The sequence below is a fragment of the Schistocerca americana genome, chromosome X (genome assembly GCF_021461395.2).
Source record: "Schistocerca americana isolate TAMUIC-IGC-003095 chromosome X, iqSchAmer2.1, whole genome shotgun sequence".
NCBI classification, from domain to species: Eukaryota; Metazoa; Arthropoda; class Insecta; order Orthoptera; family Acrididae; genus Schistocerca; species Schistocerca americana.
In genome coordinates, this window is record NC_060130.1 from 939,118,384 (window position 1) to 939,131,401 (window position 13,018).

The window sequence follows — 13,018 nt, forward strand, 5'->3', positions numbered from 1 at the left end:
AAACCCCTTCCCCTGTTTGGTGACATTGAAGGATAACTTTCTTCTTAACACTATCCAGATATGAAGAGAACTTATGCAAAAGTATTTTATGGGTCACACAATCAATGCTTTTGTTAAATCAAAGAAAACAACTACTGTCCTCGACATATCGTTTAGCCCTGATAGATTCTGTTGTTTGATTTTATTCTGTAGGTTTTGGTAATACTGTTACTGCCTTGTAATTTGCTAGTGCTATTTTTGGTTGTATCGTTTTTCATTATCCCTTTCTCAGGTCTTTCAGTAATCATAAATACAATACAATAGAATGTCAGAAAAGTATTCCTGACCAATTTAAGTAGTGATTTTAATATTTGTTTTCATTCATATCGTGATCAGAACTTACCAGTTCTTGTTGCTGCAGAAAATGCAGTACAACATCAGAAAGGGTTTCCTTATCAATTTAAGTACTTATCTTAAAGATATTTGTTTCCATTCTTATTGTGATGGGAACTTATCATTTCATGCTGCTGCAGAAAATGTGAATAAATACTAATTACTAAGAGTTTACTTAAGATTTTCATACCTGCACATCATTTGCTGTTATTTGTGACGTAAATATAACAGATGCTGGGGTGTACTTGTCTTGCGATAATCTATTTAGCAGATTTTGATAATATAAACTCTTTCCTGTTCCAGAATGGCCAACCAGGAGCATGGGTACCCCATTACGCATGTGAAGCTCCATTACATATTGCGACCTGAAATACAAATTAACTGAAATGATTTAAAGTAACTCAAAAACATAAATTTTGAAATATCCCATGAGTAGCATAATTAGCTGATCAAACTTATGTAATTTTGCGTTGGTAATAATTCAGCAGGAGGAGGATAATACATTATTATAACCGAACTAATTTTTGTATGTGAAAAGCAAGAAGGAAGATTAGAGTTTAACGCCACATTTAACATAAAAGTGTCCAATTGCAAGTGTTAGATTTAAAAATGGTTTGATGATTAAGAAAAATTAATGAGTCAACATCTCTTGTTCATCACTAAATAAAACTAGCTCACACAGTAAAACTGACAATTAAAAAGAATACTGATATTCAGATGAACTGGCACAAATTATAGAAAACCTGCTCTGTTCTACTAATAATATAAAAGTACTCATAATTAAAGATGGAGCAGGGAAAGGTAGTCTATAATTTTCTGTAGAAGTAAAAAGGTTCATAAATCTGTATGTCTACATGCTAAAAAGATAGAAGGCACTTGGAATATGTGTAAATTTCCATTGGAAGTTGTGAGAAAAGAGAAATTCGTCTACATTGCCACATAAAATTCTGTTTCATCCAGGATCATTAATACGCGAGCTACATAGAAGGCGCTTGGAATATGTGTAAGGCTGCAATGGACGCTGTGAGAAAATATAAATTCGTCCATCTCAATACATAAAATTCTGATTGATCCAGGACAATTAATCATTACATTTTCACGTGAACCATAGACTGTTGAAACAACGTTGAAGAAGCCGACATATCAATGAGGATTCTGCTTGCTGCTCAGTTGTCAGCAGAGCCTGTATTTTACTGGGATATTATTACACCTCCTGACCTTAAAAAACATAGTGATATGTTTTAAGTTCATAATTATTATCTGGTACTGAATATCAAATTACATTGTTAAAAGAACAATTAATTAGATATGTAGATCATGAAGTTCCAATTTTGAATAATTTTTTAAAATATCAAGTTTTCCTGACTTGCTGAATATATGAAATGCTGTCTCAGTATTCAAAATGGATGGCTAACAAATCCTACAGAGCTACTAATCAGAAAAAAACCAGAACTGTCACAACTGTTGACATCTCATGCAATGGAATAACAAGAACTGGGAATTAACACAAATTTTTTAATGAATTTTTTAATGAACAACCAGTCTCTTTGCTATCAAAGTTATTGAAAGTTTTCTCAAATAAAACCGCATAGCTGACTGGCAGAGAACCATTTTACAGTGTAAAAGAATTTGAGGTGATATAAAATATGGATTTTAGTTTTTAAAATTTTAGCTGCGCTCATTGAATTGCCTGTAACAGGAGATAACAACCTTTTAGGACCCTTGTGTGGCACTGTCAAAACCTGAAAAATCTAATTTTTATAACTTAATATTTAAAAGATGCTCAACAAAGAACAAATTAAAATTCTATAACCTTTTTAATTTGATATTTATATTATTAGAAATTAGCAACAAATGAAATATTTTTAGTAAGTTAATGAAAATGCGTTTAAAGTGTAGGGTACCCCACATAAAAACGGTATGCCTCACATACCGGTTAATCATCTCTAGTCGAGTTGCTTATGAAGTAGCAACAATGTCTCGACAGTTGGCTACCGCATTTTATCAGAAAGTTGAGTGTAGGTGTGTGTTCTTGTGGCAATTGTTGTGAGAACCTGGTGTCGTTGAGTTGTTACACGAATGAGGCACTCTGCATTATAACAGAAAAATGATGTTATGGAGTGTTATATAAAAACAGGCTGCATCAAGAAATGTAAAGAAATACTTAAAGTGAAGTATCCTGGTGGGAAACTCCCCATGACAACGCTATTCAAGATGTGTACAAGAAATGGTGCGTTGTAGGATCCGTTCAGATTGTGCAGAGGAATAGGAGACTGCCAGTGAGGACCAATGTTGCCAGCGTATTGGATTTTCCACTAAAACTGGTGGTTTCTACCCTCCTTTTAGTGGCGAAATATTGTTTCTAGTGGCTGGTGGATTTCATAGTGGTTTATTAGAATTCTGTGTCAGTTACTGAAAATGCGATCTCTCAACCACTAAGCTATTTATATGTTTCGAAATATGTTATTTCTACTTTATTTGATTTCAGAAGTATTGAACTTGTGCTGTGGAGACAACATTGGTCATAACAATGTGACATCAAACGAACACTCACACTCCGTAGACTACATGCAGGAGGCCGGCCGAAGTGGCCGTGCGGTTAAAGGCGCTGCAGTCTGGAACCGCAAGACCGCTACGGTCGCAGGTTCGAATCCTGCCTCGGGCATGGATGTTTGTGATGTCCTTAGGTTAGTTAGGTTTAACTAGTTCTAAGTTCTAGGGGACTAATGACCTCAGCAGTTGAGTCCCATAGTGCTCAGAGCCATATTTTGAACTACATGCAGGATTTCCCTGTAGAAAGAACAGTAATTAGCAGCACATAGTTGTAGTTTATTTCACGAGCGAACGCGGCTTGCGCAAGTGCAGGGAGTGCACTAACCGGTTTCAAGTTATGGGTGCTCACTTATTTCATTGTCACTGGGAACAACCACTGAGCGCTTGTTGGCCCACAATGGATGCGTCGCGTCAGATGAGCAGAAACAGTAGCTCGATTGTCGTCGACCGTGATGTGCACTATACAATTGTGTTTCTCGGTGTATGGCATTATTTCACGACTTCAATAACTATGCCAAAACCACAATGTACGCAAAAGTTTCAGGATTCTTGGCTTCAAGACCCACATTTAAAATATTTGGCTTCAAGTTACTGAAAGTACTAAGGGTCAGGTAGCGAAGTGCAAATTTTTTGGTACAGCTTTAAGGAGTCACTATGGAGATCTGAAGTCTCGTGGGATGTCAAAGAAGCATCTACAAACTAAAAAGCTAAGCAACCTTTTTTTAAATTAATTAGTCATTCATTGATTGGTTTTACATCTTTGATCACTCTTTGGCGAAGTAAATTGTTGCAGATTGCAACTTTGCAGCCCAAAAGTGCTTTTTAAGTCAGAGCCCACTGGGAAAAAGGAAGAAGCAGGACTTGCATTATTCACAGACATGCATACTAATATGCATATAGGCGACCATTTGGGAGAGGTAATTAATCACAGTCATGGAAAAGATATCGAAGAAGTTCAGCTGCACCGAAATAAGTGCACCTCAGTTATAAAAAAAGGTATTAGCACCGCATTTCACTGACGTTCTAACACACAATTGCAAAGATCAATCATTTAGCTCATTATTTGATGAATCTACTGATATTGCTGTACATAAATACTTGGGGTTCATAATAGTTTATTACAGTAAATTACACCAAAAAAAGTATCTACATACCTTGACCTTGTTGAACTGCACGAGTGTTAAGTTCAAGCTATTGTCTCTGCTGTAAAGAAGGCACTTCAGCGGTATGTGGTTGTATGCATACATGCACGTCCAATCGTATCCACTCGTCCGGGCCACTTTTATTTGCCCCACTCTGTATAAATCGCCTGGTCCGAGACAGTCGGTCGTTAAATGCTCTTTCATAGTTTGTTAAACTTCTTCCTTCATAAAGACGCATTAAATTTTCAAATATACCAAATGCCCTATCTTCAACAATTACGCACATCATCGGTACTCCTTTGTTTGATATGGAGCTTTTCTCTGATATTCATAAATTTTTAATAACGATATTATCATGTAAAACTGACTATATAACAATAGATGAGTCACTAAATTTTCCGTATGCTCCAGTATCTACATGAATGAAGCTATAATCCGCAGCCCATAAAGCATGCAAAACGATGGAAAAATAATTTTATAATTATAGTAAAGTACGTTTGTTATGAGACAAAACGCATAACGTATCCTACGTCTATCTCCCTCGGTTGATTGTACATGACTGACTGTCAGCTATCTGACTACATTGGCTGCTCAGAATTACGACTGCCTAGAGCATCATAGCCCAAAGTGCTGAGGCCGTCTGCCTACAACTACTACTATATTTCATTTGTTAACCTATACATTAGGTAAACCTTTGCTCAACAGAAGAATAGTTTGAGCACTGCAGCGGTTTACTACGCATCGTGGTGTGTCCCTGACTTCCTCTCACCTATGAACAGACTTATCAAGCCAGTTAGGGGAAGATCTACATTTCAACACGCACTCCAAAGTATGGTGCAACTTGACTTGACATTATTGTCACTGTCTTAGGTGAAAGAAGAAAGAGAGAAAGTCATAGAGCCAACCGGGCATCGAACACTAAGTCTAAGTTTTTTAGTCTGGAATTTAAGCCACTGAGCCACAAAGGAACGTTTCTAGGCAAACCATTCACAAGTTATTTATCAAACAGGAACTGCACTGAGACAAAGGAACACATTCTAATTCTTTACAAGAAGCAAACAAGGAAAATACACCTATGTTATTCGTTATTTAATTTACAGATAATTTATTGACGAATAAATTTGTTTGAATGCTCTACTTCTTCAAACAATTATCCAAACAGAAATCATTTCGAATAATACCCACCTCTTACCACCACTACACCTTATGTTTCCTTTCTCTTTCTGTTCATATTATCAGATGTAACATGTCTACTAGTTAATTTGCTTGATTTACTCGTAAAAGCCTACAGTGTAGCTAGATTTAATTTATTTTCCTTAATTATAAACGAGGTTGACAATTATAGTCTGTTGTCATAGTCCTCATCGTAAATCTGTTTAATTTGTTCCGTTCAAAATATGTCTAAATGTCAGTGCGAGGCCGGCCAAAGTGGCCGAGCGGTTCTAGGCGCTACAGTCTGGAACCGCACGACCGCTACGGTCGCAGGTTCGAGTCCTGCCTCGGGCATGGATGTGTGTGATGTCCTTAGATTAGTTAGGTTTAGGTAGTTATAAGTTCTAGGGGACTGATGACCAAAGAAGTTAAGTCCCATAGTGCTCAGAGCCATTTTTTTGTCAGTGCGATTTTAGCAGCTGACTGAAAGCGAGCATTAATTCATCTGCTATTATTTCACAGAAATGTACAGTTCCACAACTGAAACAATGATCTCCAATAACATTCAATATTCGGTTATTACTTTAATTTTCGTAATAATGTGGTAGCCAGGTGAGGTGTGCTGTAAACCACTGACTAACTGGAAACCTGTCACGTCTGCAAAGACATTTACTCGGAAATTAAAAAAAAAATAGATATATAGAGATAACTTATATTTCCACTTGTGAATACCAATGTCAGTGATGTAGCAGATTCCAAATCATCCCTATAATTCTCCATGTCAACTAAGGTGTTTCTCATGTCTAGAGATCTGGTGAACGTGTCTTCCACATGCTAGATGCACACGCCACAATCGATCTTCTCTGAACTAAATAAAGGTGTAAAATGTGCAGTAGCAGTCAACCGAACAATTTACATGGGAGGGAATAACAGTCAAGCGCAAGCGCACCTCCATATTCAATCTCAAATTTCCACGTGATCATGAAAGCTATCCAACACATATTAGTTCACTATTAGTATTAGTATTAGTTCACTGTTTGGTAGCGTAGAAGACAACACGTTAATTCATCTACATTCCTACTCTCTACCAGGCCTCTCCATTCTTAGAGCTCCTTCCGTTAAAGGGAAACGTGAATCATCCCGCACAGGTCACCGGCGCTGCAAACCGAGCCTGCACAGATAGAATCAATCATCCAAAGAAATGTTAACGATCGCGGTCTCAGTTGAACGACATTCAACAATGAGCGAATAATGGAAACACACACTGTTGATGGCTATGGCTCAGGATATAGAAATATCAGTACCACTCTTATGACTTGACATTCTTTTCCCTTTGCTATCACAGTACTACACGTCAAATCTGTACCTTCTTTATGAATGGACATAGTCATTTCCTTTGCACATGTCGGAACACAAACACATACTTTGTAAGTCTGATGTTCAAGGCGAATCTATCACGCACCCCATACTACAAAGTATAATACTTCGTCAATAACTGATTACCTACGATACAAAATAATACTGAGAGAAAATCAGCACCTTTATTTAGTTGAGAGAAGATCGATTGTGGCGTGTGCATCTAGCATGTGAAAGACACATTTGCCAGTTCTCTAGACATGAAAAACACCTTAGTTGACCTTGTAAATTATAGGGACGATTTGGAATCTGCTACATCACTGACATCGGTATTCATGAGTGGAAATATCAGTTTTCTCTATTTTTTTGAGTTTCCGAGAAAATGTCCTCACAGACATGACAGGTTTCTAGTTAGTCAGTGGTTGACAGCACGCCCCACCTAGCTAAAGGTCGTATTTAACGATATGTAGGGGCATTTTGCAGGGTTTAATTGTCGGTGCAATATGGTGATCTGTGTATAATAGTTTTTACATCTGAAAGTCTCGACTACAGAAAGAAAGAAAAGGCAGATGGTGCTTCAATACCGGTGGCATCAGTAATTCAGCGGGTAAATTCGATAAGAACCAATCATGATGCTCGAATTATTCACAAGACATCCTTTGTGCTGGGATATGGGAGTATCTATATAGCGGCGGGAACGTTTGTATGTGTTGAAAGCAGGAAGGGTAACACGTGAGTGGACCACTAGGAAGAGTGCATTCGAAATTATTCTACGCTACTTTCGTAAACAGGTTCTGATAGGGAAAGATTTTCCGTGCATACAAGCTGAGACATCACGAAAACTCCTACAAAAGCGCAAGTTAAGTATTTCTGGGGCACTAGAGTTCGACTTGGTTATTATTTTAGATAGTCATGTGGCTTCAGTGTAACATTTAGAATGTTGCTAGATGCATTTGCAATGGTATGTAGCTACGTGCGGCGATGCGTCAGCCACACTTCACGTATGGTCCGTTAGAATCGCTAGGGAGAAAGTAGCTTGTGCTATTCTGGAATGGATTTCTGCAGCGTCACCCGGCTATTAGCTCTTCACCTAACCGCAGGTAGGGGGAGGGGGTAGTGGTGAACACACCCTGGAGCAGCCCACATTGGAGCGTCTGACCTTTGTAAATAGGTCTTTGCTCCCGTGCGGTCACATCATCAATGGCGCCTAAGTGATCACATATTTCGAGAGGAATTTCTCAGGTGTTGATATGAAAGGGATGCCGCCACCTCATGTGTGCATGACCTGAATGGGCGCCTGTGTGTGGTTTGACAGCTGACGGCTGCGTCACTTCGCGAGGCTGTCGGTAGACTCCTGTGCGGTCTAGTGGACAGGGGGCAGTGTACGTTGTTTGCGTGTCTGTTGCATTATTTTGCGAGCAGGTCTGTAGGCTGCGCTATGACTTATTTGGACAGTTTACGAGTTGTTTTCGTGTCTGCACATCTGTGCAGAGCAGGAGCAGGAGCAGTTTGCAGGTCTGTACTGAAATTATTTCGGTATTTCTAGCACTGAAGAGTTGCTCCATCCAGTCTAGCGAATGGCTCTGTACAGGAAGGATGGGCAATAATAACAGTAGATCTATCTATCACTGAAGAACAGGGGAGTAGCTATCTGCCAGTCTACAACTGAATAGCTGCTGGGAGGAACATAAGTATGTGTAATAGCATTAGAACAGTGACGCACTGCTCCAATGAGGCTGTTTTTTTTTCTTTATTGTATTTCATTTCTCCACCTGGGAAGGCTGCGAGCAGCATAGGCACTGCTCTTCAGCCGAGAGACATTAAGTATGTAACAGGAAGACATTTGAAACAATAGAAAGGAGAAAATACAGTGGAACATAGATATAAAAAAGGGGGGAGATAATGGAAGACAGCATATAAAATGGCGTGAGTGTAAAAATGGAGATAAAAATCTAAAAAAGTATTTTGCACAAAAAACCACCCACTATAAGGATTAAAAGATCACAAACCAAAGTACGGCTGGAGCATAAAAGTTGCATAATCATTAAGATAGAGACGCGATAGGTGGCGTAGCACGGAACAATCAGACAGCGAAACTATGTACAAGTCCAGCACACAATTAAAACCACAGCACCTGACGTCACTGCAGAATGTCACCAAACACAATACTGACATAGCACACTGATGACAAAGAACGAACTGGGAGGATCTGCCAGGGGTAGGGATAAGAGGGAGAAAGGAAGAAAGGGGGGGAAGGGGCAGTGCTAGAGGTGGGGAGAGAAGGGGAGACAGGGTGGGGGGTCACGCTGAAGGGAGCTGGGGAGGGAAGGATGGGAGAGGAAAACAGCCAAGGAGGGAGTGCAGAGACTTAGGGGGGGGGAGAAAGAAAAACCGCTCTGGTGGAAGGAGGGGAGGGGAAAGAAGGGGCCCTGGGGAGGGGAGGGGGAAACAAGACCAGGCTACAGTTGGTAGCAAGGGTAGATGTTACGATGAAGTTCATCATCTGGGACGGGGAGGTGCTGGAAATTGCCCTAATGAAGGATATGGAGGGTGTGGACGTGGAGAGAGGAGAGGATATAGTGATTGAGGCGTGGCAATGGGTGGAGTGTGGAGAGGAAGGAGGACACCATGGGGTGGAGAGGATCAAGCCTGCGGATAGTGTAAAGGATGCGGATACGTTGGAGGAAAAGGAGGAGGTGGTGGATGGGGACGAGATTGTACAGGAGCTGTGTGGGGGATGGAATGCGGATAGGGTAGGCAAGGTGGAGTGTGTAGCGTTCAAGGACTTGGGTGGCCTTATAAAAATGGGAGGGGGGGGGGTTGCGGAGATCCAAACAACGCTGGCATAACAGAGGACAGGACGGATGAGGTATTTGTAGGTGTGGAGGATAGTGGAAGGATGTGTGACTGGGACTCCCTGCCTCTACATAAAGGACTCATGTAGTAACGTCGTTTGGGAATTGTAGACTTATACCCACTCACAAGACGCAAGTCGCATTGTTGGCAACAGGGGAAAGATGTCGTACGACATTTTTTACGAATGTAGTGCTTTTTATCTTAATTGAACACGGCGTCTCAAGACGAGTCACCTCCTGTCTAGTCCAGCGCCATCTAGTAAGTGTATTGTGTACCTGAAGCTAGCTGGGAAACCGCCACTCATGCAGCCTTAAGCTTTGAGTTCAGGTCATTGACCAGGAGCGATTCTAGAAGTCGGTCAAGGGGGGAGGCTAATTTGGGGGGGGGGGGGGTTGGGGGAATGGAATGTGGCTTAACAAAAGGAGATTTGGGGTCCTCTACCGACAAATTGGTAAAATTTGGTGCTGCTTAAAGTAGTTTTTGGTAACTGTTTTGGAGTTCAGGGTAAAAAATGTGTATTAACAAATAATAAGACGCCTATTTTAAGTTAAATGAAATTTATTGGTTTAGGTAGTAAGCTATTTTCCGCTCTTATTATTTTGTTAAATAATTACATAATTATAAAAAAAATGATTGAATCTGTCGGAGTAATATATTTTCTGAAGTTATTTTATCCAGTGTAATATGATACTCCATGGGGGGGGGGGTATAGCCCCCACAGCCTCCCTCCTCCCTGCCACCACCCCTGCTAACGACCATTCCCACCAATGACCATGGCACAATGTGGTGTGACTAGGACTAACTGCAATTCCACCCCCTACATAGACTGCTCAGTTCAAAATATCCAAAAGGGGAATGTTGTTTTGTCTATACACCTCGAATTACTCATGGGAAATGTACATTCCTGCCGTTTATACGAGTTATTTTTTAAGACAGAAGCGATCGGACCATACACGCGTTTTCACGGCGCTAAAGTATCGTTACTTGATGTGAAAATCCTACAATAATACGGCATTTGATGTATTCCCTGTAAGTATTTATCTCATCAAGCAAGAAAATATCTTTTCTTGTCTGCTTAATATCTGCTACATCCTACATCACAGGACTAGAATATCATTTTTAGCTCGTGGCGGAGTGCTCTACCTCTGTCACAGATTGCTTCCTCACTTTTGAACTCTCTTAAAGTAAACAAATGTCTCGTCGCATACGAAATCTCTCGGGGTAACAGCGCTGAGATGTAAATATCAGGTTTACACTAAATATCACTTTGTAAATTGGGTAACGTAGCTGATTTCATTACGATGATCGTTTCTCCCTGTATAGGTGGGAGATTCAAATTGCGAAAAAAGATCTCACCGCAACGAAAAGACACATGATTACCGCTCCAACTATCGAATCATATCCGTGGTACTCTCACCCTCGCTTCCATCCGCCTGGCGGAACGTCACTGATATCAAACTCATAGGCTAATTACTAAATGGATCATGAGAGTCCTTTGCATGGTGAGTAATTATTTTTTCTTTTGTTGCTGTCGGATTACACTAGGCAGGTAACCGTTACGGACGCTTCCATGACATCTCTGGAGACTTTCCACAGGCCAGATTTGGTAGTCACTTCCTCCGATACCAAAATGGATGGGAACCGTCGTCAAATAACTGCAGACATCCAACGCTATTTGCGTTCTGTCTCTGGGTTGTCTTGTCATGCTGATGGAAGTAAGTCACTTAGAATTCTGTCAGTCTGTGAGGCAGTAGGATGTTTCACTCTCTTCTCCACCCCCGCGATGCCTCCGCCACCGGACTGTATGTGAACAGCTGCCACCACCGCCGCTGGGTGTGTGTTGACTTTACGCATTATCTTCGCCGTTTTAATGTACCTGACATGCCAATGAAAGACCAAATCACAAATTTCATATATTTGCTGAGATTTCTGGGCTTCATATTGGTTCGAAATTGCTCTGGTTATCACGCCTAGGGAAAACAAAGGAAAGGTTCTTGAAGATACTGAACATTTTAAATTGCTGTAGTCACAGGTCTTGGAGAGCAGAAAGGGCGCATTTGCTTTAGTTTTAAAAAACAATTACACGATCATGGATACTTTATGGACGCATGGTTTATGAATCAGTGAGACCTAGTTACCTCGTGACTATTGATGCTACCCACCAGGGAGGGGTTAGGCTGGGCACAGATGCCAACACGACCAGCCTTATACCTTGCCTTTGCGAGAAGGTTGCAAGCCGCTACTTACCATCTGGCGGAAGCTTATCATGCGTCAAGTTTACAGGTCCTCTGCTGTTCCAGATTCAGTGACGTACCAAACAGTTGCTCGCCCTCTCTTGGAAGAAATTTTATGAATTGTCTACGAGTAGTGAACCCTTTTCAGCTCTGTACAAAGTACTACGTTGTGGCGTTTGGTGTGGGTCAAATACCAACACTGACTCGGCCGTGGCGTTGCTCCTACCAGCCAGTAAAGCTACATGAAGTCCTTCTCAACGCGATCGGCTAGGACGCTGGCCAATGACACATGATTTTTTGCTCTGGCAGGGAGACTCTCTAATGTGTGTTTCTTGTGGCTTAAAGATTTCAGTATTCTACATTTTAACTGATTGTGTTTTATATTTAGATAAGAGGGCATAGGTTATGTTATGAGTTGATCTTCCGTCCATTTTAGCTGACAGTGAGATGTAGGCTGTACTATTTTTAAGATTTCGAGGGATGACTGACTAATAAGTAGGTTTTAACGTGTTATCAGGGTGGCTGGCTCTTGTTTTTTTTCTCTTTTATGTAATTACCCAGCCATTATTTTTAAAACTTTTATCTAGTAGTTGGGTTAGATTTAAAATAGATATCTTAACGTTGTCAAAGTTGCAAATTTTACAGTCTTTATGGCTGGGTATGCCTGGACGGGTAAATGTTAATGAAAATGGGTGACAGTGATCGCGACTTTAAGTAAAATTAAATTTTAGGTATTTTAACTTTTAACTTCCTTAGCAACATTCTTCTCAGACTAAAATAGCAAGGATGTTAATCTCACTGGTGACCGACTTAGCTCCACTAAAGAACTCTCTCTCTCTCTCTCTCTCTCTCTCTCTCTCTCTCTCACACACACACACACACACACACACACTTTCAACATGCACAGATGCAATACGGCGGCGAACTTCATTCTCTTATCTCCACCCATGGACACGTCCATCGTGATGTTGTATGCGGAACCATGACTAGTCTGAAAATCGTTCTGGCACTAGTCTGACAGAGACGTGGTGTCGCTTCTGTATTCATTACTGTCATTGAGGTTAGGGCACCTCACTTCACTGTCGCATCAAGGGTAGCCGCAGCAATGGTCGCAGCGCTGACTCGCTGTGGTGTTCCAGACGTCGTCTCACTGCCTGCATATACTTGTTTGCCTTCAAAGAAGCCCATTTCCTGACTCTAGGTAAGTGACGTGATTAAATGACCGTTCACAATACAGTTAACAATATTCTTGTCTTTTGGGGTTCTAGCTGTGTCGAACTAGCATGGTTCTGAGATCCGCCCTCCTGAATCCGTTGACTCCATATTTGCATAAAAGTCGTGGAATTCGGTCAA

At 40.7% G+C, this 13,018-nt stretch overlaps 1 protein-coding gene across 1 annotated transcript in view; it reads right to left on the reverse strand.

Annotated features, from left to right (window-relative positions):
• LOC124556412 (dynein axonemal heavy chain 7-like) overlaps positions 1-13,018 on the reverse strand; it is a 746,268-nt gene that overhangs the window by 671,983 nt on the left and 61,267 nt on the right. The window contains exon 2 of the mRNA XM_047130371.1: positions 563-737. Within this exon, the coding sequence (XP_046986327.1) occupies positions 563-737 (175 nt within the window). The remainder of the gene's footprint in view (positions 1-562; positions 738-13,018) is intronic.